We start from the raw sequence: 27,291 nt of genomic DNA, 5'->3' as shown, positions 1-27,291 counted from the left end.
TCTCCCGTTTTAAATGGGTTAAACCGCACCCAGGGAAAGATTCCTGATGATGTTTGTCCTGCTGGATGTGATGCTGGAGGAGCCAGCTCAGGGCCAGTAGGTATGCAAGCACAGGTGCACCCCCAGGCTAAACTGGAGTGACTGGGACTTGAGACACCCTGAAACAGGGACATCTCTGTTGGCAGGATGGCAAAGACAGCAGCACTGGTGGGGTGTGGGCAGGGGGCCTGGCATTGCCCTGGGACAAATCTCCATCTCATGCCATGGTCAGCTCTGATGCCTGAGCACAGTGTGTTGAGGGACAGTCAAGGAAGTGGGGTGGGACCCAGGGTGGCTGCTGCAGAGGGGCATCAAAGGCAGGGAAAGGGGTGAAGAGAGGAGAAAAAAACCCCACATTAGCCAAGGAAAGCTGGACCCTGAGCTCAGCAGAGCTTTCTCCACCCCAGGGTTGTTGCTATTATTTAATGCAGATTTAAAGCAACCCCTTGCTGTTTTGGGCTTGTGTTCCATGCAAGTCAGAGCAGCGCATTTCAGGATCAGCCCCTACTTACTCCCACACTGTGCATCCCCTTTGCCCACCTGGCCTCCCCACTGGGTACCACTGACCCACGCTCATCACACCTCCAGCTCTGTGACCAGCATCTGGCAAGTCATATTGCGGTCCTGTTCATCACCACCTCCCCCTGCTCTGCTTCGACGCCACCGATCCAGCTCCTGTCTACTTTTGCCTGCCTACTTTTAAAGTAAGGGGTGCACCAGCTGGTTAAAGGAGAGGATGGGAAGAGAAAGGAGCCTTTGCTCAAGTGAGCTGGAAAAACAGACACTGCAAAACGGGTTCTAGGATCTGGACTTAAAATTGGCTTTATTGCATGATTTAGTGTACATATATATAATCTCTACACAGGCAGATGGGGCAGAAAACCAGCAAATAACAATGTGGCTGACTACAGCTTGGACGATGCCTTAGTTTGCACTGCTGAGGCTCGCTGCAAGGACTCCCTTGCAGAATCAAGCATCTGAGCGGTTGCATGGAAGGACTTGAGTTATGGCTGAGATGTGGTTGGGGTGAAGGCTGAAGCCTTGTACCAGAGGGGTGGGTGCAAACCCATAGCATTGCCCAGATCTTGGTGGAGCTCCTTTCTGCCAGCCGAGGAGCTGCCATCCTAGCCTTGAGGCCAGCTGAGTGGCAAGAGATGCACCCAGCAATGCCATGGTGTCTGGGCGAGTTTCTACACCACCAATGGTTTGCACTTACCCTTTTGAACTTCAGGCCAGAAGGATTTCATTTTAAAAGAAGAAAGTGTTTTGTTTTTTTTTCCAGCTGGGAAGCCCAGACTTAGGACTTACAAGGCTGTGAGATGACGGCAGGACCAATTTCTAGGCAGTTAGCAGTCTCTACTACTACCAAAGCTAAACATACGTGTTACTTGCATGAGAACGCATACTATCGCTCATAATTAAAGTGGTTTTAGTTCAGATGCACAAGAATGGTCCAGCCTAAGTGGTCATCGATGGGAAACTGCCAGTATCAGCCTGACATCCCTGCTCCGGCTGCAAGCGATCCTCCCCACGTCACCCACTGCGGAAGGAGGAAGGTGGGGGCTATAAAGGACAGGGACAAGCAGGTACTGAGCAAAATTTTTTAACATGAATCTCCTCCAGGGTGACCTGTAAGAGAAAACAATCCTCTCCCTATCCTGATGTCCTGGGAACTGATCCACCAGGGTTAGTGGATGTGAAGAAATAAATTTTGGAGGGAAAACATTTGGGGTGTCTGGGGGAGGGTGTTACCAATGCTGCTGTCACCTGGCAGGAGCCCAGGGCCACCGCAGCCCCCAAAGGCCATCACAGCCCCTCTCCAAGGACCAGAGGGGTTCTACAATCCCATCATCAGGGACAGGGGACATGCTTGTCCACAAAGCACCTCTTGGCACAGGCTGACCCCTCTGTAGAGTCAGGGAAAGCCTCCAGAGAAGCACCTATGCTCTGCTTGCTGGAGTCCTTCTAAACTTGCTGATATAGCCTGACATGGAGAGAGGATACCTTTGAGAGCTGGGAACAACCAATCCCCAGCAAGCCTCCAGCCTTTCTTCCACCTTTCTTACCACTGCTTCCTGCAAGCCTTGCCTCACTCACGTCCTCAGATGGTCACAGCTGCTTCATGCATGGTGGCAAGAAGCCTCAGCAGGTGTTAGCATGACTTTGTGCAGAGATCTGTTGGCCAAGTGCTTGCTGGGAGGGAGCTGGCACTGCTTTCACCCTGCTTTGCTGCTCAGGGAAGGGAGGTGATGCTCCAAGGGACATCGCAGCGAGTTGGACCAGCACTGGGATGTGATTCCCAGCCTGGGATGCCCGGGTTCCTGCTCTACCTGGGGTACCCTAAGGGCATCCTTCACCCACTGTCAGCTCCTATCCCTGCTCAGCACCAGCTTGGGAGAAAGCAGGGACAGGCATTGACAGCTTTTACCAAGTGATGACCATGTCACCACCCCCAGTCCCCATACTGAGAAGTCATGCTGACATCTAGGTCCCTCTGAGGAGGTCACTCCTGCTCTGCACCTCTCTGGTCCCCTTAGCTGATCTGGTACCAAAGAGCTGCCCAAGGCCAAGGTCTCATGCATGCATTCTCCCATGAGAGCCCCTGGCCAGCTGTTGGCATGCCAGTGCCTCACTCTTCTCCTTGGCAGCTCTTGGCAAGACCTTCTGCCCATGGCCTCCGGCTTCCCTCCTGTCCGGCGTCTCAGGGAGAGGCGGCATGGGAGAAGGAAGAGCAAGTGTTGGGGGGAAGGCGGTGAAGCTTTGTGCTGAGGTCTTGTCTTGGTCAGTGAAATGCAGTGGCAGGAGAGTCCCCCCTCTCCTCAGGACAGGTGGGTCATCACAGGCTTCTGTAAGGCACCAGAGGGAGAAACCTCAGGTCACCGCTGGGCCCGCATCACCCCAGGTGAGGAGGCCAGTGCGCTCTCCTTGTCCCCTCCAGCTGCCATTGCATGGCAGGAGGACTTGCCCCATCCCATGGACCATGCGGGCAGCAGGAATTCAAAGATGTACGTCTTGTTTGGTCCCCCCACCCTGGCGCTTATGACATCCCAGACCTCAGCGGGTGATGCCCAGGCATGCCTGCCCTCAATGGCCAGCATGGAGAGACCAATGCCTACAGCTGAGGGCTCCACTGACTCGAGGAGAGCACAGGCAGGGACAGGTTCCTCTGTGCAAGCCCAGGGAGGCAGGTCCCGTGGGGAGCCCAGGCCAGCAACCCTCCTGAGTGGCCGTGTTCATACCGCAAAAAGCCTCTCCACTCTCCTGTTTTTCCCATTGGGGTTTCTCTGTGTCAGGGAGCCACGGTAAACAGAGTTGCGGTCAAAGGAATCATCGAGACCTGTAGTGAAAGAAGGGAGGTGAGCCTCATCCCTCATCCACCTCACTGGAGGTTTCAGTTACCCACCAAGTCACTTGGGTTTTACTATCCCCTGCCGGCTATGGGTTTTGGACGCATCCCTGCACTTCCCTCTCCAGGAGGGTGGTGGGAACCCCTTTGACAACAGGGAGGAAAAAGCTGTTGCTACTCGGGTTTCCAGAGTGCTGTGAGAGTTGTGTCAGCCTGCCAGCGGTCAACAGTCGAGATCTCTGCTCTAGAAACTTCCACGGTACAGCAAAAGCCGAGGAGCTCTCACCACCCAAGCCTACAACACTGTCTTGACCTACTAAGTCATCTCCTCTCCTCTGCCACCAGCTTCTGCCAGCTGCACCTTTGCAGGCCCAACTTTGTAAGTCTACCCTGCAGGGAGGGTGGTCAGGAGACTGAGTCGCCCCATCGCCCAGGCCAGGCATAGCGGATTAGGCTTGCCTGGTGACATCTGTGCTGACTGCACATCCCTCTATCTGCTCGTGGGGCTGACATGTTCCCCAGGCTGCCTTTATCTGGCTGCCCTTTGCAGGAAGGAGAGCAGATGACTCCTCCTCAGCATGAGGAGAAGAGACCTTTCTACCTACCAGCCTCAGCTTGGGAAACGGCACTGTTAATTATCTGCAGGCGTGGGGGAAATGCAATTCCTTCTCTGCATTAAATGATCTTTCTCCTGTTCCCTCCCTTCATCTTCCATTATCTGGAAGGAGAGCCATTCTTTCTGCCTGTAAGCTTACGAGGTGAGATAAGAGAGAAATAGAAAAGTCATTTCCTAATGGCTTGCTTATATCGGTCAGGGTGAAATATTTCCAGCGTTTGCCCCCCTACCACACAAGGTGCTGTGCCAAGTTTCAGGTCATCATCTGCTTTAAAGCACTCCCAAGTTGCTGTTTGTCATAGCTGCATAGCTGGGCGGTGGAGGGCCTCTTGCCCCCCACCAGAGATCAGTGACTGAGGCAGGTGGGCAACAGGGTGGAGGATACCTTCCCAAGGTGGCCAAGCAAGGAAGAAATTGCTGTCAGAAGAGATGATGGGTTTGGACGAGGCTTTGAGGTCTAACAACCAACGGGATGCCACAAATGCAGTAAGGCAGGTGTCTCCCTGGACTCGGAGGCGGCAGGAGTCCAGGCTAAAGAGAAAGTCCTGGTTCTTGGAGGAGTGAGCCAGCTCAGCCTGACCTCTGCCCTGTCACTGTCCCTGATCCTGCCAGTTGTCTCCTCCTTTCTAAGTCAGCCACCACAGGTTTCCCCTGTGGCTGTTCTAACAGGAGGCCACGAGCACAGGCGAGGGAACCCCCAGTGCAGATAAACAGCTGGATGCAGAGAGAGAGGACCAAGCATCCCCAAAGCGAGCCCATCCACCCACGCGTCCCCACCTCCCACGGGCAGAGCTGCGGTCCTTACTGGTGATTTCGAGGGGACTGTTGAACTTCCTCCTGAACCCCTGCAGTCCGGGCATCCCCTGCAAGAGAAGAGGAGCAGCCTGCTGCGGGGACGGGGGTGGGAGGACAGAGGTCCCCTCCAAGGCCACCTCTTTGAAAGCAGATGCCTGGAGACTTTGATTGTCTCCAGGCTTAGTGCCATACCATATGCACTAGCTGGCACAGATTAAACACATACTCACTTTAATGTCATCCGAAGACTCCCCAGGACTGCTGCTGGTGGGGTCGGGAGAGTGGAGGCAGGCAGCCTGTAGGCAGAGGAAGGACAGAGGTTTCTCTTGGGGGTGCAGAAGAGGCAGACAACTCGGTCTGCCTTTCTTTGCATTTTCAGCTCTTGTTTAGCCTGGACTGATCCTAAGGTGAGCAAAAGAGGCAGCGCACTGCCACGGCAGTAACTCTGCCTGAGGAATTGTGATTATAAAAATCAGGATGGAAATGCAAGAGTTGAGTCCAGGCTGTGGAGGACGCAGCAGCCCTGCATGCCCTACCTGCAGCCCTGGGAAGAGCACTGGTCCCCAGATACAAAATCCTGTAAGGGATCAGCATTGTCCCCCGTCCTCAGTGAGACATCCACTCTCAGAGCCTTGGGGCAGAGTACCAGGCAGCAGGGAGGGAGCTGGGCACAGCTCAGCAAGCCAGGCAGCCCTTCACAGCACCCAGGGGCAGCAGCAACAACCCAGGGGAGCACACACATCTCGGGGCTGGCACCTCTCATACCCACCGTCCTCCATTCTCACCTGCCCGATGGACTTCTTCTTCGCCTTTTCCATTGACTTCACTGTCAGCCCTGCAGCGGACAGAGCCGCAATTCGAGATTCGATATCCGATATCTTTAGAGAAGGAAAAAAAAACCCATACAGATGGTGGCCAGAGGGTCCATCACTGGCTTTGTTTGTCGTCACTGGCTGGGCAAAGCAGCTCTCAGAACCGAGCCCTCACCTCGCTCTCTGCCTGCTGCACCTGCACGGCTGCTGAAGCCACCTTGTCCTCCAGCTCCGACAGCTCTGAGTCGGTAGTGCCGCTGTGCTGAGCCCCTTCCTCAAGTTCCTTCAGGGTCTTCTCAAGCCGGTAGGTCTTCCCAGCAGTCAGGTACACCTGAAATACAAGAAAAAAAAACACACTGCAGAATTAACCTCCCTGGAGTCCTCCTCTCCTGATGTGGCTGCAGCCCCAGACGTGACAGCTCCTGCCCCTATTTTACGACTACCTTCTTGCCTTGCAGCACAGACAGTACCAGTCAGCTCTGGCAGGGCTTTTCATCTCATTTCCTCCCTTCTCCAGGCTTTTTGAGAGCAATTACCAACCAGCTGAAGTGGTAAAAAGCTCAGTGAGAACACAGGAAGGACCAAAAGTCAGTCATCTGCTCAAGAAGCATCAGCATCATTACACTGTCTGCTCAGAGGAGAAGCAGGTACCGGCAAACAAGTGCAGGCTGCCACGTCCTGTGGTGGCAGTGAGCTGGGAAGGAGACAGACTGACTTTTCAGATCCACTCAGTCTGTTTTAAGGATGTCTGTGCTGCTGGGTTTCCTGGGAGTAGGGTCAGGATTTGGGAGTTTGGCTCTGGGCAGTTAAACAACCCAACCCGTGCAGAAGGCAGCTTTGCCCAGGAACTGCTCTGAATGCCCAGGAACAGTCCTGGCAAAGAGCCCCAACAAACATGCGTGCAAATGGAGCCCAGTGCAGCAGTGGAGTGAACATGGGGGTGCTGACTGGGGGTGCACAGCGGCTATAGGAAGCCTGGGGCGCACAGTGGCTACTGGAAGCAGCATGCTGCCTTTGCTGTCTAGGTAAGAAGGGTAGAGGGACCTATCCCAATAAAACCACTGGTTTTACCATCACTTGCCTTCTCCTGGGCTACTACAAGGATGCAAGTCCAAGCAGGGCAATTTAGGAAACACTGATATGTTGGTGTACAATCACACAAGATGATCAGAAGGGTTGTGGCCACTGTTTTGCTGACTGGTCCCAAAATCTTGGCACTGCTAATATAGTTCCTGCTCCTCTAAACCTCTCTACTTTTCCTGGCTGGGTATTGTGCAAAACTGCCTGGCATGAGCCCCTGCACGCACCAAAGTACAGAGCGTCCACCCAAATCACAGCAACATGCCCCACATCCCACAGGTCCCACTCACCCCAGTGCAAACCCTGAAGACATAACAAATTGCAATTGTTTGTGGGTGCTATCCCTGAAGCTGCTCAAACTATGAGTCACAGGGACACAATTTGTGTTGGGCCATCAGAGTCTCCTGGCACCCTCGGAGGCGGGTGGCATGCCTGGGAGAGCAGAGCGGGGAGCCAGCCGTGACTCAGCCGGGCCCCCGAGGGAAGCGCAGGATGAGCATGCACCTCATCGCCTACCATCACCTTGCCCCTGCCCTGCTGCTGACGGCAGCAGCACTAAACCCAAAGTTCACATCCTTCCCAGCCCTATCCCCTCTCCTGAGAGAGGGGGAACATCAAAACCTTCATGCAGGCACCCCTTGTCCCCTAGGACACTGCATTTGGCCAGCAACCAGCTGGGTGGTGCAGTTTCTGAGCACGCACTTCTCCCAGCAGCTCCCTGCTTTTATGTATAAGCTTTCTCCAACGAGAGATGAGGCACAGAGTGCATTATAAAACCCTGCTCCCCAGTGCAGTGTGTTTGTGACAGTGAAACCTGACCATACAGATGGAGATGTGACTGTTCGTCCCATCTTTGAACTGTTTCTTCCGTGCTTGGTAAATGACACTGTGGATTCAATTCATTTCCCATGGGGAATCGATTCATTCGGGTTTGCAGTAGCTAAAAAAATTGTTTATTGTGCTTTACAGTGTCATGCAAACCTAGCAGGGGATTATGGTCTAGGTGTAAACTTATCACCTGCATGAGCCCATCAGCCCCAGGCAGAAGTCAGCCTTAGTGAACAGATAGGTCATGCTATCCTCAGTCATGAAAGCCTTGATGAAAAGCAGTGCTGGGCAGGAACCAAAGAGAAGCGGGACAAAAGCTTTTGCTGCAGCTGAAGCACAGGACTGCTGAAGTCCAGCAAGACAATGCTACAGCAAGCTGGGGACTGCACTTGTCCTCTCTCCCTGGCCCTCACCTGGGGGAACCAGGAACCGAGGCAAAGAAAAACACCAGGCAGGGCATTGCCACCTGCTGTTTTGCCACCTCCCTTGTAAGACAGCCCTGGCCACCATCAGACAAGACTGGACTCTAATCCCTCTGTGGTGCCCATCCTTGTAATGCTGACCTACCCACTAACAAGAATTTTGGGGCAGTTTCTCCCGTATTCCCAACCCGCCCCGGTGCCCTCCCTGCTTGATGAAAGCTTTCATGAACCTTACGTTTTCTTCAAGCTCACGGTACACTTCGGCCACCTCTCTGCTGTCTCCCAGGCTGGGAAGCTGCCCCGCGAGGAGGGCACAGCTATCATTGCACTGGGTTTCTCCGTGCAACGACTCACATACCGCTTTCTCCGTGGCATTTATGGCTCTCAGCACTTTGGCCGTGATTTCGCTCAAAGCCTGAGCCGATGACCTCTGCAAACGCCCGTCACAGCCAAAGCGGAGGGTGGGAGGGGGAAAAAAATAAGGACATTATTTTAACGTGGTGTACAAAACAGCGCAAGTCGGGGGTGAGACGGGCATCGGACCTTCAGGAGCTGTAGAAAGATGAAGCAGCGATAATTAAAGGGCTTACGCTGTTCCTGAAGGGCTCTCCACCAGAGACAGATGCGTGGCTAAAGCAGAGCTTTGATATCAGCCCGTGCTTTCTGGAGGATGGCTGTGACAAAAGAAGTCATCTCAAAAGGCTTGTAAAGGAGGTTATCCAGGGATGTGTCACTCGCTGGAAGTGGTGCCAACCGGAGCTGTCTGACAGCAGCAGCACCTGGCCACCTGAAGGCCACCCAGTTACTCAGCAGTTAAGATCTAATTGCAGTTAAGATCTAATTGCAGCATATTGCTTTACACTTCAGCAGGCCCCAGCACAGATGCAAATAACTCCTTAAGTTTGTGGCAAAAGAAAAAAAAACAACCACAAAACAAACCCATAAAATTATTGTATTGCCACACTGCCAGAACTTGGGACTAAAGTCCTCTCTTCCCATGCCAAGGAGCACTGATGGCAATAATACTCCTAATTGCTGCCTTTCGCTTGATAAGGCACTAACCACATGTAAAAATAGACTGAAGAAATCATCATCTCTCTCTCAACTGATAATTCCCTAGAAACCAAGGAGATGGGGGGTGATATATGCACTGGCAACAAACAGTCGTGTTTACGACTGCACGTATTTCCAGGCAAGCCGTCCTGCAGAGAACCAGCTAACTCAGTCCAGCTGACATTTTAATCATTTTATGGTACCTTCATGGTACAGCAGATTTTTTCCACATTTTCCATTAGGACTATGTGCTTTCATCACAGTGTCCCCAGTTAGAAGACTTCCTCCTGATCGGAGAGGGGACTCACATAAAACTGAACTCAGAATCATGCAAAACCCAAGCCTGGATCTGGTATATAAGGGCATTTCTAACTCAATACTGCCCAAATTAATTTGAGTATTACCGTGAAGCAAAAAGCTGAATTTTGTTTCACTTCTCACATTTGGTTCCGCTTGTGCTGTTGCAACGCAGCTGGGTCTCTCTTTGCTAAGAGTGTCACCTGCCTGCAGGACCCCACTGAGAGACAACTGTGCCTGTGTCCTCCCTGCTTCATAGCTGGGTTTTGGTCAAAGAAAGTAGCATATCTGGTGAATCCAGGCTTCATTTTATGAGAATCAAGAAGCTTACACTGATATCCTACCGACATCTCCTTATTCCTCAGCATAGGTCAGGGTTTGATCCTCTGTCTGCCACAGATCAGCAGCTCACACAGGAATTAACTCCCCTTGGCTTGGTGAGTTACCACCTCTGTGTGGCAAGTAACTGGAAATGGTTACTCAGAAGATGCACATTGTTCAACCCATGAGTAGTAGTAAAGTCTGGCTGCAGCAATGATCTAAAACCAGCTTTCAGGAAAAAGGAGGCAGAAAAGGAGGCTTTTGGTAAGGATGCAGTGTACTGCTGATCTAGTGGCAGTAAGAGGGCAGCAAATGGTTCCAAAAACCATGAGGGAAGCTGTCCTAGGAATAGTTGCTTGCTCTAATCCTGAGATTTTACATAGAACCATGCAGAGACTGATACCTGACACAGACTTGCTAAATGCACCATGTGCACGCGCAGCTGCACTGTCCAAGCCCAGCAGCAGCCGGGTTTTGCCTTGCGAGGCTGAGAAACAAAACCACGTTAAGGAGAGGCCTCGTGGCACCATGAGACACTCTGCAACCTCGGATGAAAGGAGCTTTGCAGGAAAGGAGGGGTACAGCACGGGCCCTGCTCGCTTCCTCGTGCTCACCAGTGGTGGATGAGTCTGAGCAAAACACACACGTACCCCATCCATGGCCATGGCAGAAGGGAAGGGATGAACAAGCCATTCGACACCCAACAAGGAATGCTGACCTCTCCATTTCGCGCTAATGGACCGTCTCAGGAGGCTCTGTGCAACTGGAGACACACAAGATCTCCTTTTCTTTCTGAGTCACTTGGGCTGTCATCGGCTGCTCGTCCCCAGCGCTGTCACCCAGCCCTAGTGCCTGCCGGGTGAGGTGAGGGGGAAGGGGTCCGGTGCCTACCTCTGCCCTTGCTCTCCTGCCAGGGAAGCAGTTCTCCCCTGCAAGGCTGCACCCCAACGAACGCCTCTCCAGCCCTGCTGGGGGGATACAGTGGGAGAGAGGACATCTCTGAAATGCACCCAGCAGGCAGGGGGATAAATCAGAGCTGCACTGGGCCATGGGGGTGAGGGACTCTCTGGGGTGATTGGGAAGAGGGCTGTATAGATGCTGTGATCCCTCCTCCTCTCCCTGACCCATGTCCCCACAGATCAGCCACACCTGAGTAGGGGACAGGAGCCAACACAGTGCTGTAAGTACAGGAGATGCTGACCAAGCAGAGTGGAAGTGGGACCAGGGATTTTGTGACTCAGGAGCACTGACAGGTCTGGAAGACACATTTCAGGCTGTAGCAGGTGCCTGACAAAGGCTGCCAGTATTCAATCATCACCGAACCGTTCTCTAACCCCAGTACTCTCTTCTCCACAGTGACATTCAGATCCTGAGACAAGTCTTCTAAATAGATGTGGAGGTTGTGTGCCTCCCCATAACAGGCAGTAGCCTGTAAGACCTCCACTCATAGGATCATTTAGGTTGGAAAAGACCTTTAAGATAAGAGACTTTACTTTTGACTCTTGGATGAGACTGGGAGAGCCTACAAGGAAAAAAGTCCAGATCCAACACTCTGGGACTTCCCTATCCTTTGACACTGTGTTAAAGCAGGCAGCTAAGTCAGACACACCACAGCCCTGGAAGGCATCAAGGGGGAGGTGTGGGACAGAAGAAGAGTTGCACTATGGTGTAAGCCATAAACCACTGAGAGCAGAAGGAACCACAGATGGAGCCTAGCATGGTATGGGTGGGGGGACACAGATTACCTTTTGAGCATCTCTGGCCACGTCATCACTGGAGGAACTAATCTCTGGTTTCTTTGCTCTCTTCTTTTCTTCACGCTCTTCTTCTTCAGAAGAGACTTCTTTGTCACTGATGTTCCTCGCTAACTCCTCCAGCTTCCTCTTCAGCTCCTCCTCCTCGGCATCAGGATCAAGTTGGGAGTCTGCAGCTGGAGACTGAAGGAGCAGAAGAAGGGAGCTGTGTAAGTGTCTCCTGTGATGGACAACAGGGCATGCCCAGGTCCAGACACACTCACCAAGACTGGCCAGCAGAGGAGCTCAATGAGTGTGACCACAGATGGACTTTGCAAAGGGGACTTCAAGCCCCCCTCGCTGCACCCATTTTTCCGAGGGGTGGTCAGACTGCCCAGGGGTGCAGCAGAACCCAGCGAGCTACACTCTAACTCCATGCTGAGGAGTGCAAACCCTTCATCTAATGAACCTCCATTCCCATTTTCTGCTTCCCCAAGAACATGCTTGATTTTCCTTTGGAAAATTGCCTTTCCCCCCTCTTAAAAAGATGTGCACGGGGGATTTGGGGCCAAAATATACTGCGTTTTCATTAGGAACCACAGCCTGGCTGGTGGCTCCGAGCACAGAGATCACAACGACACACAGACATGGTCCACGAGGGTAAAGGAAGCAGCCACATGAAATACCACTCCTCGAGGTAGCTTTCAGAGCCTCTAGCTAATCTTTGCAATGAGAAAACACACAGCAAGTTTTCCTGTAGGATAGATGGCATATTTCCACCTCACCCTGTTGTTATGTACAATTCATGGTGCCTGGACAATAATGCTATTAAGCTCCCAGGCACTGGAAGGGATCTCCAGAAGTTTCTGAACTCATTGTCCCTTGCGTTAAGATGGGATGACAATGATCTGTGTCATACTTGGGGTTTTGCCTAAGCTCTTCTTAATGACCTTGAACAGTGGTGCGGCATCCGCAGCAGGCAATCTTTCTGCCAGGTGGCCTGTTCCCAGGCTCGGCTATCCTTTCTGCTAGAAAGCTTTGCTTAGAAGTTGACCTCATCCTGTCCCACAGCAGTTTAGACCCGTTGCCTCTACTCTGATCTGCCCTAGACACGGGACTAAAGCACAGGAACCTGCAAATGTGCCCATCTCCTGCTCCCTTGGTCAGATTTACTGACAGAAACACTGAATGATTACAAACACGGCCATCCCCATTACAGATTTTAGAAAAAAGAAGACATTGCATTGTTTCATTTATGCCTAGGGGACTTCTCCATAATTATCACTGTCCATTCTACTGAGCCATCAGCCACCAGAGCAGCTCATGGTGATGGGTTCACACAAAGGAAAAGAAGAGTACATAGTTTAAAATTAGAAACCCGAAATCAATGTTAAGCGACCTAAGTATTCACAGATTCTAGATCCCTGCCCAGCTCTAACTTAATTTAACTGTTTTGTTCCAAGCTTGATGGCATGGTAAGACAAGGGCAGCTCAGAAGAGAGACAGAAATCCTTCTTGACTCAGATCTCATATTCACAATAACCAGGTGACTTCCTCATATGTACTAACTGAGTTTCCCATGATTTCAAATGAGCTGTCACAGCTCTGCGGAGGTAGTGACACCCACTTAACCCTACTCCTGAAATTAGCATTTCATAGAGTATCAACCTGAAACCAAATTTTCCTTGTGCAGAAGGGCCAAGGAAGGCACTGGCTTGCATGGGGGCCTAAAAGCCACGAGTTTAATTCACTTCTGTTTCTGTTCTGCCATGCAGTGTTTTCTAAGGCATTCCACCACCTGGAAGAGTTTCCAAGGCCAAAGCAGAGGATTAAACTCAACCAACCTGAGTCTTTTTGTCTGCCTGGCTTTCTCCCTGCAGTGCTGGCTGTTTCAGAGTAGCCCCTCCAAAGCGCAAGGGAAGGGACCAGCACAGCCCACGCTCCATCCCTGCAGAGTGCCCCGGCTTTGCCCGGTTACCTCGTCAGAGCGCACCAGGATTTTTTCCTCCAAACGGTTCAGCATGCGTTCAATTGCAGACATGCGTTTGTTGAGCTCATGAATCTAAAGGAAAGGAGAGAGAGAGAGAGAGAGAGAAAACAAGTAGAGAACAGACCAGCCACCACTGCCAAGACAGTAAGAAAACAGTGCAACCAACAGAAGAAGCAAGCAAGCAGCAAGACACCGCCACCGTGTGCCAAGTTAAAAGATGTTAAAAAATAATGTCTTTTAAAAATTGCCCTGGATATGCCGACGAGCTCCAGGAGGTGCACAGCCTCTCCTTGAATGTGGAAAACTCAAAGTGATGCTGAGTACCCAGCACACTGCGATTCCCAACAAAACATTGGTAGCTTTGATGCAGCGAACATAAACCCGCATCCCGGCCCTGCTGCGTACCTTGTCCAGACAATAGCATCAGGCTGTCACAAAGCCATCTATCTTGCCATCATTTGCATGCTGCCTCTAATTCAAGTCAACATCAGTTTTCACTTCCTAGTAACATGTTTCTCAGGGAGCTACTACCCCATCACCCCACTTCCAATACAGTGCTGGAAGGGAAGAAGGAAGAAGGTAAGAATTTCCCTTGAAAAATTCCAGATAGAAAAACTTAAAGTTTTCCCCAACACAATTGGAAATTCTCTGACTTCTCCATGCATTGATTTACCAAGATGCTTGCCCCTTTTTTCTCCCTCACTCTTCCAGCTGAATAAAGGGGCATGGAGAGAAGAGTAGAGAAGAGAAAGACAGACAAAATCGGAAAATCAAAGATAAATTAATTTATGCTCAAGAACCAAGACAAACTTTTGTGGTTAAATCACTGAAAACATTAAAGGAAGCTTTTTTTTTTTCCTTTTAGAAATTGAAGTTTTGTTTTCTTAAAAAAAAAATCTTTCTCCTTTGATCCAAACAAATAAAACACAAATGATGAGAAATATTGCCCATTTTATAACACTGCCTCCCACATCACTGCTCTTCTGAGTGGCTGCCTCCCATTCAAAGGGGAACAAGCAGCAAATGCAGTAAGTAAATGCAGTAACAAAGAGATATGTGAGGGCTTGGCTTTGTTTCTGTAACATTTCCATCCTCTCACTTAGTTTTTGTGCTTGCTAGTGTTTGATTCATTAGTTCCTCACAACAGATTGCACCTTTGTAAGGGAAGATGAATGTAAAAACCTGACACTGGAGAGCAGAGCTCTGTAATTACCATCTCAAACTGAATGTATCTTTAAGCAACATTAAACCCATAGACAGGAAGCAATCCAGTCCCTCTCCAATCCATCTCTAAGTGGTTTCTCAGCACGGTTTAAGGCCTGAGTCTTGCATCGCTCCTGGTGACAATGAGAAGTCTGTGATGGGCCATCAGCTTCAGAGGAAGAGATGGTGACGAACTGAGCACTGGTACTTCCCTGTCTCCATAAAGCAGAAGCTGGGAGAGGTCAGAGCATAATGCACAGTCTGCTGTTGATGGGCTACAAGGATAGGAGCTGAAGAGCTTGCTTTCACTCTCCTTGCCAAGCAAGGCTGGTTTTAATTCACGGTGGTCACCATTAGGGTGCATCCGCATGAGGGGCTGGACCGCCCTGCGCTGCTCTCTGCCTGACAAAGGCTGGCAAACAGTGCTCTGTGTTACAACATTTAAAGTGAAGAACCTTAAACACAGCACATAAGGAGGACATCAGTTAGGGCAAACTATCACTTGCTCCTGGGGAGGGAAGACAGGTTACTCAGCAGAGGTGCTGCCTTCAGTCTCTCAAATGCTCAAGACCTCTAAGAGAACCTTTATGTAAAGAAGAGGAGCCAGACATCATCACAGCTTTGGGAATCCAGAACCACTGAGCTCCCCTGAGGTACAGCAGAACATCTTTTGGGGAGAAACTTGGTAAATTGGCACTATTCCTTATGGCTTGGTCCTGCTCCTGCCTGGCTTCTAAAGACCTAAAGGCAAAGACCTGCACAGTTACCGGTTCAGGGCTTCTTTTTATGTCTCATCAGGTTTGAGAGCTTTTTTCTAATCGTGTTTTGGGTTTTCTTTTTAAATTTTGCTTTAACACCTGGAGTCACAGGGCTAGGGAACAGCAGCTGTTTTTGTTAGTGTTTCTTGTGTTTGGGACTGAACAGTGGATTCCTTCCAGAACTAAAGCAAAACCAATTTTCAGATCAAACATATTTTGACAAACCTGCACCTAAGGCACCTTTAGGGAAGAGGGTTTTCACCTGTGATGTCAAAGTGACGCAGGGCAAAGAGCTGAGCTCTCCACCTCTTGAAACCTTCAGATTCCAACAAGGTGTCTAACCAGGAAAGCATTGCTTTTGAAGCCAGGCTGTGGGATTCCATACAGGGTTAATGGGAATTAGCAAACATGCTTCTGGACCCTACACCTCACAGGCCAACATCCTGAATCACCAGAAGGCACAGCCTCTGAGAAGTGCAGTGCCAGGGTGACCAGTTGTACTCAGCCAAGCTCGCTGCTCTCTGGGATGTCTCATCAGGGACTGGGATACCCCAGAAGCCCTGATGATGGCTACATGACATACCTTGGAAGTGCCTGTAAGCAAGCAACTCAAGAGCTGTCGCTTCACTGCTCAGGAGAATGCAGTCCACTTCTCACTGTCCCAGATCCCTCCTGGCCTGTCTCTGCCTTCCTGCCAGCCTCAGCCCCTCTGTCTCCTCCAATCTCAGGACAAGAGGATGGACACCAGCCTCTTCTGAACCTCTTCCAGCTCTGCCGATACAACAGAGCTGACTAGCACTGAAACCTGGATGCTCTTGCCTTCTCTCTTCCTTGGGCTTGTACCTGGCCTCTCCTTGGCCAACGGTGACTACAACGCACATGTGCATCGTTCTGAAGTTAATGGTCCAGCACAGAGCTGGGTCTCTTCCTGCTGGGTGAGGAGAAGGCTTGGTGGGAAGACGGTTGCTAGCTGTAAACACATCAGCAGCACAAAGGGCAGGAAGGATAAAGAGCCATTTAAGCTAATGAACAATGTTGGCATAAGAGCAAATGGGGTTAAATTGTGAGTAAGAAGATGTCTCGTAACCATTAGAGATTTACAAGGCTCCACAGCAGCCTTGGCACTGGTGTGATGCAGCAAACCACAAAGCTTGCTGGACCGCCCTGAAGCGAGAGCTTGCCCAGCTGATGGAGGAAGTCATCTGAAGGGTTGGTAGGAATTTGGCCCCATTTCCCGACTGCAAAGCATGGTGCACATTTCATGCCTAATGTACCGTGGCCTCATTAAGAACACCCAGTCCAGGGTTCTTCCATTTACTGCCAACTCAAAAAGGAATGGCATTTACTAATTAAAATATGTGCCAAGAGAAGGAAAAGGCATAGGAAAAGTTTCCCTACACAGACACATGAAGCGTGGTGCTGAGGGATGGTCGTGGTTATAGATCCCTGCACTGATTACCCAAACCCAAGGGTATTGGATGGGGTTCAGGACATGTAAAATTACAAGCTGTGAGCAGAGGCTGGCAGCTGCCTCTCCCTGTGTATCTGTAGCCAAACATCACCCTGCGTTTTGCTGCTCAAGAGGTCTGAGGAATGCTTTACCATTCTCACCACCCACCCTTCACAAAAGTGGCATCAGGAACGGCAAGTTCTTCCTTGACAATTAAAACACAAGCTTGCAGCCTTTCTGACACCTTTCTCCAGAGTGCTCCCCCTATTATCATCATTCAGGAGTGATATGTGACAGGTTGTCCTGACCCAGTCCTACTGGGGCAGGAACACTACATGCTGCAAAGGAAGAAAAGGATCTTGATGCTTATTAAACATCTCTCTCCAAGCCTCTGCCTAATCATAAAGCACCAGCACATTCAATTGAAAAAAGCCTTTTTGGGGACACAGAAAACCAAGGTATTTCACAGATCGATAAGGACAAGCTGGAAAATTAACAGCAAAGAAGGCAGGTTGGTTATTGTGGCAGCAGCATGGGTGGAGCGCAGCACCAACCAGTGCCTGATTTTCTCTTTTCCATGACTGCAAAAGTAGAAGGGCTGGAAGGAGAACCTGGGAGAGGAAGCACAGAGCTCCAGTGTATTTCTGCATCATCCTAAAAGGGCAGAGAAATATCTACTCTCCCTCATCTTGATGAATGAAGGAGCCCTAAATGCACCTTCTCAGGTCTCATGTCCTGTTCCCATTTCATGAGCACCTTGGCAGGTTCCTCACAACACAGTGCACAGGACATGGCCTGGGCATTCATCTTGGTGGTGGCACCTAGGTGAGCCAGGTTTTAGGTCATCCCACAGGCCCACTGTATTGCTCTGGCAATGCAAAGTGGCTACACCCCCAGTTTCTTCAGTTCCTGAGCTGAAGAGGATGAGGGATCTCAAGTCTGCAGAGATCTGGGACCCACTCTGCTCCCTCTTGGACCTGCACATGGGGAGCACAGGCACCAAACCGCCAGTGCACAGAAGGGGCAGTGCTTGTGTGGATACCTAGGGCACACCACCTTTTCTGCTTGTGCTCCACATCCATCCAGGCCAGGAGACTATCGTGGTCGCACCCTAGTTTGCCATCACTGCTTCTCTTCTCTGAACCATCCTGTACCTCACAGATAACAACTGCCATTTATAGCAAGAGAGGCTTGGCCACAGAATTGATCTCACAAGAGTTTCAACAGCTGTTTGGTACCTGATTCCCAGAGTGACTGATGTTCTCCTGGGAGGAGGCTCTGTTCCGGCGTTTCATGTGATGGGGTGGGTAGGCAGGGAACTGGGCTCCCTTCACATCCTCATCAGAGGTGTCCATATCTGCAGAGTACCGGGACTGGGGCTGCTCGTTCCAGGGGCTGCCTTTGGAGAGAGAAGGTTTCAGCACAAAGGTACAAGAGATTCACACCCCTGAGGTCCTTGCTGGACATTGGCCCCAGCCTTAAGACAAGCAAATAATAAGACACTTCTCCAGATCACACTTTCTATCCTTTGGCTGAAGATGCTTCTGCAAGAGAGACCAAGGTTAAGGATGGCTACGCTGGACCAGGCTGCAGCTCCACCCGCTGTGGCCACACAGCACCAGGCCCAGCACGGTCCCACCCTGGCGCTGTCCTGCCCCAAGCAGCCAGGACCCTCACTGAAAACTGCTACTGCCTTCCCAATTTTGTCAGAGCCCAGGTTTGGACGCTGCCCTTCCTGCATTGTCCAGGTGATGGAAGTTGTTTAGATCAGGCTAGAGAGCTACCAGGATGGACCACTGAAGAGTGGAAAGTCTCCCTTTTAAAGGAGAATTTCAAATGAGACAAAACCAATGAGACAAAATGGAACTACCAAGCCAGAGTGTCACCCCAGCAGGGCTCAGAGTGGGAAATTAAACAATGTGCAGTAAGGTTTACCCAGTGTTTCCTGGTGCCCTGAAAATACAACCAAGCAGCTGGACACCCAGAAGGTTATATCCTACAGCTGCATGTACACAAACCAGTTTCCAGCCCTCCTGGCTCTGCTATCCCAGCAGGAAAAGCAGTTGTAGGAAAAGGCAAATTCTGCACCATCATTTGTGAGGGGCTTTATAGAAACCAGGGATCCTGTAGCCTGCCAGTGTGTCCTGCCCAGCTACAAGGATGCTACTTAGCAACCCCCAGTGCTTGCCTCCCGTTCTTGTTCAGTCTTACTCCAAGTCCCCTTGAAAGTAAACTTTGTGCACCCACAACACCCTTTGGCAAGGAGTTGAACTCACGTACCGCTGCCTGCAGGAGGAAACACGTCCTCCTGTTTCTAGCAGCATCCATTTCATTGTATCTGGTTTCTACCCTGGACAGGACTTTTAGGTATGAAAGGGACGGGCACCTTAAGAACCACCCCTCTGGCTTTGAGAAACGCGTTTGTGGGGAGCAGGACCTGCCCATTACAACTAGATAACTTCAGCCGATTCTTTCATGAGAAAAATCACTTCTGCAGATGGATATTTTGTCTTGACCCTCAGGCCTTTTAGCGGTTTTAAGGTTGTTCAGAAAATTCAGAGACATTTTCATTTTGGTCCAACACTTGCAGCCACTTGTCCTCGAAAGGATAGAAGAGAGCCTGGCCAGAGGCACCTACCAGGTTTTGTGTTTCTGTCCAGGCTCCTTCTCCGTGAATTGACGGTGAGCCGAACCTCTGTGCTGAAGTGCTGCTCCGGCGGGCTCACGCCCCGTCCCTGCTCCTGCAAGACGTGGTGGAAGACCAGATCTGCATCCGCGATCCTGGACTCCTTCTGGGAGGCATCTTCAGCTGAGCTGGGGAAATCTGGGAAGGACTGAGAAAGGAGGATTGCTGCTGAGCAGCTGCCCGTGAGGACTCCTTGCCTCTCCTGACCTTCGCTAACAGCTCCTAGCCTGATCCTCCAATATACGCATCGAGTGACCTTTTATGACGCTAGTTCCTAATAATACACACTTTGAAGACTTTACCTTGCTGGCAAACCTTGAGCAATGTTCTTCTCGTCACTGCCAGGGGGCACTGTTAATTTTGTCACGAGCTAGGCTAAGAGTTCTAGGCTGCAAAAAGCTCCGGGCTTTTAAGAGGCTGTGCCCTCCCACTTAGTCAACCACCAGCCACCTTCTGCCCCTCCGAAAATCTGCAACCGATAAATCTGATTCAAATGATCGGGACAGAGGCCAGCCCTCCCTAGACTCACGTTGAATTCTGTTGCATAAAGACGGGCTTATATGAAGGAAGAACAAATCTACTTGTTTGCCCCAGCTTCTTAGCAATTTGCGTGGCCTTCAGCAGATTTTTTTTTTAAAGCCTTTGTTGCACACCTTACCACATCCCGCTCCCACCCAGGAGGAAAGTGTCACAGTATCATTAGAAGGAAGAAGGAGCTGTTTGATGTTTTAAAAGTGAAATTTCAACAGGAAAGGCAAAGAGGAGCAGCCCAAAAAAAGTTTGATTTGAAGCATATCAGGCTGGAAGACCTTTTGCCACATCCAGGGCAGCCTGGTTTGTGTTCCTCCCCGGAGCTGGAAGGTGGCGATGACTGAGCCCCAGCCCTTGGTGGGATCACGGGGTGCAGCTCACTGCTGTTGCTTGTGCTGTAGCTGTCTGTGGGTCCCACTTCTGCTCAGGACCTCCTGACACTAAGACACATACAGTCTCCTATATAGAAATAACCAGTGTTCATGCAGTTTTTGATGTCCCTGTGTTCTCCCTTCTAACTTTTGGGGGCCCTCACCATGCAGGTGCCATTGCTGCAATCACACTGGCTCTGTGGGATTCATCTTCTCAACCTTACAAAGGTTGTGTGCCCCACGAAGCTGCTGGCCAGCTACGTCCCTGCCACCAGCACATGGCAAAACCATCCCCAGACTGGATGGCATGATGGGAGAAGAGTCTAGTTTCATTTTATCCCTTGAGTACTGAACCTCACAAGCTCACTGGAAACTAGGGTGCCCCATAGTCTTGGGACAACATGAAAAATCTGTTGTCTGCAGAGAGCAAAGAAATCTGCAGGGAGAAGGCCAGAGAATCTCCTGCTATCTCATCTTACCACTCATCCTTGCTTCAGTCACATGTCCTACTGACTCAGCCTAAGGCAAAGAACTTCAAATGGAAGGAGAGATAGCAAGCGGGGCTGTGGGGAGGAGGGATTGGCACCATTGCCTCTCAACACCAGCTGAAGGGTTTTCATAGCTGAAGGAAGAGATAGCAGAGGTAGCAAGGAGGCAGAAGAGAGGAAAGGACCCCCCCCCAGTACCTGGAAAGCATCCGGGCTGCTGGCTGCTGGAGAGAGCTGCACAGACTGGCGGCGAGACTGAGCAGAGTACTCCGAGTCCAGTTCAAAATCAAAGGGATGGACAGACAGCAGGCGCTTTGTCTTGCACATCTTAGCATAGGAAGTGCAAGAAAGGAAAATTCAGCATAAAACCCAGTTGACCTTGAAGAAAAGGGGAGGAAGGGCCCTTGTCTCCTTAGTTTGCCTGAGTTTGCACAGCCCAAAACAAGGCTCCTGCTTTTTGCAGAGAACATTTGGGTCAGACATTGCCCTGCTTGCAGGGAGCCAGGTGAAATATATAGAAGGCAGTGTGTGCTTATGCTGCACCGAAAGAAAAGTGGGTTCCTGATTCCCACACTCTGGCTCACGACTGTGGCCATGAGCAGACAGCGAGAAGCTCTCTCCTGGTTTATAAAGTCACTATGGGAAATCTGAGCCAGGTTACAGCTCAGAGAGAGATCCAGGAGATGCTTTCAAGTCCTGAAGCATCTCCCTGTTTTCTTCAGAGAAAGGAAGCTGTGGGCAGATCTCCAGATATTTGGGAGGTCATCGGTTTCCTTGGGTCAGGAACAGCTTGGGCAAACCTCCAAGGCTTCAGAAGCAGATCAAAATGAAGTATCAAGTACGTGAAATGCAGCACATACCCGTAGCCACAGGTTCAGATGGTGTGTACGTAACAGCACGTATGTAACTGTACCAGCATTTCAAACACACCAGCAGATTTCACACATGCTACAGGGACAAATACACTTCACATCGCCCTTCTTACACTGCTCATATAGTCCCAGGAAAACTCAGGAGATAATGTGATATACTCATGAACCCAGCTGTGCTTTGCTACTCTACCAGGTATCTCTTATTCTAGTGAAAAAAACAGGTGTGTTCTCGTTCTATGGGTAGGAGCTGGAACTTTTATACTAACTGGGGACACCCTTAATGTCAGGAGTGGGTCTTTTGTCCAGAGGACCGAGTATTTGTGATTTTACTGACTTGGTTGTTTCTACACAAACTGGGAGAGGGGCATATCTGAGAGGAGAACAAAAAGAAAGGCCCAGTTTGGAACGCAGCATAGAACACCACCACCGCCGCCGCCCAAGGCAGGTCATCAGCAGCTGAGGGCACAGAAGCAGAAGAGGCCCCAGAACAAAACGCTTACTCTGCTGTAGCACTCTGCTTCAGCTCCACGAAGGACATTGTCTTCGTCATCACTGTCGTCCCCAATGTCACCGCTGGTGAGGAACTGGCATTCACCTGGAGGGGAGACAATGGCACACTGTGTATGGGCAGCTCCTGCACCCCGTTCCTGCAGGAGGTGAGTCCCCACTGTGGTGGTCTCACCAATGCACGTAGGTGAGCCCAAGCTTCTTCTATGGGATGAAAAGGTCCATATTAGAAATAACTTCCAACATTTCTTTTTTTTTTTAATTTTTTACATACTACACCATGGCCAGTAGGTTGCACAAGTAAAGGGAAGAGGACAAAGGATGGGAAAAGGACAGGAACATTTTAAGGTAGCCCCAGCGCTGCAGCTGGCATGCAGTGACCACTGTCTAAAGTCTGTAGGGTAGAGGCTTTTTGGGGTGCAGTTCCCAGGCAGCACTGCAGATACCCAGTCTTAGCACTTGATCTTGCAAAAGCTTGGCTGGCCTCTCATAGCTTCCCCTTCCAGCTGTGCACCATCACAGATGTGGAAGTGACCACTGCAGGAAAATGAAGGGCATCTGCACCACAGAGAGCACCCTGAAGTTCACCGGTGTGACTCCAGTGTTTGAAGGCACTATGGCTCAGCCCAGCACAGCTCTGCTTCTGCTGGTTCCCGTCAGCCAGCTCCACTATCTGTTAGTGACCTGTCCCTTTCTGGGTCCCCATCTCTGTAGCCAGATCACTGCCAAGCCCAGCAGTACGTTGGGAACAGCACAAATGCCTGATCAAGTCCAAAGTCGAGGTAGGCAAAATGCTCTTTCCTATATCAAATGCCAAGGTGCAGCAAATCTTTCCTGCAAGGGCTCCTAAGGAACACAACCCAAGTCCTAAATTCAGTGGCTTCCTTAAGAACACGGCCAGCTTTACGAGCATACAACTTAGGTGCATTGAGATGATTAGTATTGGGAAGCTTCAAGTTTGGCATGTAACTAAAAGCCCTGTTGTATCTGAGTCCGCCCTTGGAGACCCCAGGTGTACTGCAGTGCAAGAGGTGAGCATTACAGTCCACCTCCACCGCAGCGGAGAGATGTCCTCCCTGGCCCAGCAACACCAAACTGCGCTGGAGTGCCCATAGCCAGAGGGTGTGAAGAGAAAAAGACGTTGGAAACCTCTCCTGAACTGCGAGGCACATGCTGCAGTTCTCTTTTTTTACTTACTGTTAATGTCTGGCAGGCTGTAAACTCTGTCATGAAGACCTAAATGAAAAGAAAAACGGTGGGAAAAATGAATAAGCACATTTTCTCCAGGTACCTTGCAGAGAACAAGCCTCAGAGCTATGGTTAACTGGAGTTCTCATTCTCTAGACATCACAAAGCACTATCATCAAAAAAGCTCTTTAGGGAGAACAAAACAGGAACTTGGAGGCAGGACTTGACTTTTAAAAGTCAAAGAGCTTATTGCCACCACTTCCACAGTCCTGATGCAACATGCATGGGAGTGCAGCAGCAGGGGAAGGCAGAGCCAACAGCAGATGGCTGCACAAAATGCAATGGTTTCACGTCATTCTGCTGTACCTCCCGCAACCAGGGATACAATCCAGGAGGAGATTCTTGCTTGCTCAAAGGTCAAGCCAATTCGCTAGTGTTAATGAAGTAATAACAACAAAATAATTTCTTTTTTAAAAAGCCATCAGAATCTCAGTTTAAAGAAGCCTAAAGCACAGTTATCCTCATGCTTGGCTTGGTTTTCTCTTGGATTGTCCTTTCTGTGGGGTCTGCTGCATTTCCAGACTGAATGCTGCATAAATTGCCTCTCAGTCCATTAATTTTATATTCGATGCTGCTACCCTCCACTTTCTGATATTTCCGCCATGAGCGGTCTAGATAAAAGAGTGATTGGACCAGTTGAATCAGCACATGTCTATAGTATTTGTGTAAATTTTTCTGTGTTTCCTCAAGATGGAAATAAAAACCATGTTGGTTTTCAAAGGCAGTAGGCAAAGCAGTGCAGGACCTGAATGAATGGCAGCTAGAAGCTACCCAGTACCAACAACAGCTTTCAGCATATGTTTATGCACTGTTGGACCAATATCAGAAATACTGAAGATCCATAAGGCTCTGAAGAAAACAGCTATGGTGACAGGTAACTTGCTAATTTTGGTACAGTTTTGTCAGTGCCAGAGCATCATCAGATTGGCTGTGAAAATCATGGGGGAAAAAACAGCACTGGCTTTATCCAGCCAGCTGGATATTTTGGACCTGCAGGTTAAATTTGGGTTAATTTCACAAGATCTCCCCTGTGATGAAAAGCACTAAAAGAAAGAAAAAAAAAAAGAGATATAAGTTACAAAGCGCAGGACATGAAGTGCAAGATATTCTCAAGTCTGTCAAGTCAAAACTTGAACCTTTGCAGACGACAAAAAAATCCACCGAGAACATCTGCTCTGCTGCTGTCAGTATGAACACACGACTCTCAGCCTCCACTCCCTCCCAAAGATGTTTTGAACGGTCTCGAAACCACATGGCACTCAGAGCAGCATCAATGCTGATGTTCCTCCTGTGGTGCATCCCAACACCGTGCCACATGGATGCCCCGTGTGCAGCAGGGCAGGAGAAACCCTGGTGTTCCTCCTCACCTAGAAATGTGGAGTTCACCCCCTGCCCTGGCTGCAGCCTGCCGTACAGGGACTGCAGCACCTTGGCACTTCCAAACCTCTTGAAACGGGATCGCACGTGCTCGTAGTACCACTCCAGGGAACCGATCTTCACAATCCTGCCCAAAGAGAGGATGCACACACAGGTGAGCCAGTCTAGCCACGCTCATGGTGACCAGACCCTCACCCAGAAACCTTCTCTTAACAAAAACACAGCCTCTTTTCTAAAGAGGTAAAGTAAAGTAAAGGTAAGCTGAGTTCGGGTGACTCTTCTTGAGCCTCAGCCCCGAGGCTGGCCTTGCCCCTTGCCCTCCATGGCAGGAGCAGTACCTGGAGAGGCGGCAGGGATCGCAGACCCAGCCTTGCTCCTTCTTGTTGTAGCGGCTGCAGTTCTTGCAGATGTAGAAGCTGCAGTCCAGGCACTGCCGCTTGCTGTTCAGCAGGAACTTGAAGGGCTGGAGGCAGTGGACGCAGTGGGTTTCATTGAGGTGGGACTGATTTGTCAGGAACTCTCTCTTGCTGCTCTCCTGATTGATCTTACATTTCAGCTCCCTGCAGAAAACATCCCAAAACACAGGAACTTGTTTTTGTTATCATTTCACTGTGAACTCTCATATGGCAAACCCGTCACGCCTCAATCATTTCAGGAATGATTTTCCAGGGAACATCCCAAGTCCTGCAGCTTGTGGAAACAGCTGTAGGGCAAATCTAATAAACAACATATCACGAGTTAAATAAGCTGAAAAAAAGAATTGGGCTCCAGATTCAGGGCAGGTTACTGTACATTAGGATCTGCCACTGTTAAATAAAAGATCAGATCCGGCTGTGCCAAAACCTGTCCAGTTTTTTTCACAGGGTATTGATCATGAATCTCAGGAGAACGGGTTTTCCCAAAGTCCCTGTCTGCATCCCAACCAAACCCAATCTTTGAGCCTGAAGTCCAACTGGGAATTAAAAGCTTTCTGGAGTTCTCAGTTAAAAAAACCCCAAAAATCACCAAAAAAAAGCAATCTGAGATGAAAAAGGGTTAAAAGGGGTTTTAATCTAGTCTTTCAATGCTAAACTCAGCAGAGCCTTTTATTTAGGGCAGAAGTGATGTGCAATGAGGTTCTGACTCTTCAGAGGACACCAGCAGGAGGAGATGCCCGTGACTGTCCCATGAAAGCCTGACCAACATGAACGCTTTCCAAGACCACCTTCTCCTGGGAGTCAGTCACTACAGGCTTCCTTCGCTATCCAGTCCTGGCTGCTAGAGCAGGTCCCCGTGCAAGAAGGTGCCCATGTAAGGCTGAACCCCAGCGACAGCCAGGGCCAGCTACGATGCCTGCTGAGCTGGTGGGGGCCCAGTGCGTTACCCAAAGGCTTTCTGTTTGCTCCTAGCACCACGCACCACCCCAGGTATGTTTGCCTTTGGGGCTATGGCTGAGAAGCAATGTTTGACTTGTAGGGAAGGTCCTAGAAGGCTGTTTTCTATCTAGGCAGGGTAAGGAAGCTGCATTTTTCAGAGCAGAAGCCAGCCTGGGCCAAAAACCTCAAGCAGTTGGGTCTGGAGGCTGATTCAGAAGCACAGCGTGGACCACAAGGCTTCTGGTGATGCTCCCAGTGCCCCCCAGCTGCCAGGGAGATGGGCTGATGCCAGGGTGGCCGCAGCAGGAGCCTTATTGGCGTGGCAGTGTGGTGCCGGGGTGTCCATGGGAATGACATGAACGTAAATCAAGCTGATCTCTGTTTAACCAAATCAGTTTGTACATTAGGGATAAGCTCTCATGTTTTTTTTCCGGGGGTGACTTTTCTCACCAGCTCGCTGCCAGCACACCTGTGTTCGCTGTTACACAGGAGTGTTACTGACTGGCATTAACTAAGGATCTGGGACATGTGAAAATCAGCATGAAGACTGGACCGGGGACCTAGCTTTTATATTCAGCTGTTCACCATCCTAGAGCTGTTTTGAATGACCTAGTGCAAATATGCAGCAGTAAATCTATACATGGCTACTAAAAAAAAAAAAAACCCAACAAAAAACCCAAGCTGAAAACCCTTGGGTTGCTCCTTTTCTACTCCCATGCTAAAGCTGTTTCCAGCAGGATCCAATCTTTCACTGGACTGCTTTTTCTGGTTCTCAGAGACCGGTCGGATCCCTTCACCTCCCTTCCCTCACCCACAAGACCTGCCAAAGGAAGGACGAATCTCGGCCAAACCAGTTTAAAACCCGCAGGAACCGCATGCCTCTCGTCTCCTCTTGCTGGCAGGAGCACAGGCCAGCCCTTTCCCTGCCCTGCTCATTGCAGAATAAATGAGCAGCGGTGGGATGCCAAACTGCAGCAGGGTTGGTCCAGCTGAGCTCCAGGAGAGATGCAGGGAACCATCCCCCCCAAACAAGGTTGCTGGCAGGGATGTTTATGGAGTGAAGCAGGGAGAGCCCCCACAAAGTGGCCATTATTTAATTTCTTGGGCAAAGCA

The 27,291-nt window shown here is 50.3% G+C and overlaps 1 protein-coding gene across 2 annotated transcripts in view; it reads right to left on the bottom strand.

The window, feature by feature from the left end:
- Positions 1 to 848: 848 nt before the first annotated feature.
- The window catches only part of MLPH (melanophilin), a 29,032-nt gene continuing 2,589 nt past the window's right edge, over positions 849 to 27,291 (bottom strand). Inside the window, exons 2-17 of one of the 2 annotated variants that reach the window (XM_055813018.1) lie at positions 25,162 to 25,383; positions 24,814 to 24,950; positions 23,396 to 23,434; positions 22,192 to 22,286; positions 21,018 to 21,146; positions 19,382 to 19,577; positions 17,982 to 18,142; positions 13,321 to 13,404; positions 11,355 to 11,546; positions 8,174 to 8,368; positions 5,784 to 5,939; positions 5,582 to 5,674; positions 5,027 to 5,092; positions 4,807 to 4,864; positions 3,279 to 3,376; positions 849 to 2,885 (exon numbers count right to left, since the gene is read on the bottom strand). In XM_055813018.1, coding sequence (XP_055668993.1) covers positions 2,859 to 2,885; positions 3,279 to 3,376; positions 4,807 to 4,864; positions 5,027 to 5,092; positions 5,582 to 5,674; positions 5,784 to 5,939; positions 8,174 to 8,368; positions 11,355 to 11,546; positions 13,321 to 13,404; positions 17,982 to 18,142; positions 19,382 to 19,577; positions 21,018 to 21,146; positions 22,192 to 22,286; positions 23,396 to 23,434; positions 24,814 to 24,950; positions 25,162 to 25,383 — 1,948 coding nt within the window. In that variant the 3' untranslated portion in view covers positions 849 to 2,858. The remainder of the gene's footprint in view (positions 2,886 to 3,278; positions 3,377 to 4,806; positions 4,865 to 5,026; positions 5,093 to 5,581; positions 5,675 to 5,783; positions 5,940 to 8,173; positions 8,369 to 11,354; positions 11,547 to 13,320; positions 13,405 to 17,981; positions 18,143 to 19,381; positions 19,578 to 21,017; positions 21,147 to 22,191; positions 22,287 to 23,395; positions 23,435 to 24,813; positions 24,951 to 25,161; positions 25,384 to 27,291) is intronic. The other variant, XM_055813017.1, reaches the window with a different exon arrangement.

This window comes from Falco peregrinus, chromosome 8 (assembly GCF_023634155.1).
Source record: "Falco peregrinus isolate bFalPer1 chromosome 8, bFalPer1.pri, whole genome shotgun sequence".
NCBI classification, from domain to species: Eukaryota; Metazoa; Chordata; class Aves; order Falconiformes; family Falconidae; genus Falco; species Falco peregrinus.
The sequence above is the reverse complement of the archived record's forward strand: the minus strand, read 5'-3'. Positions and strand labels throughout refer to the sequence as shown.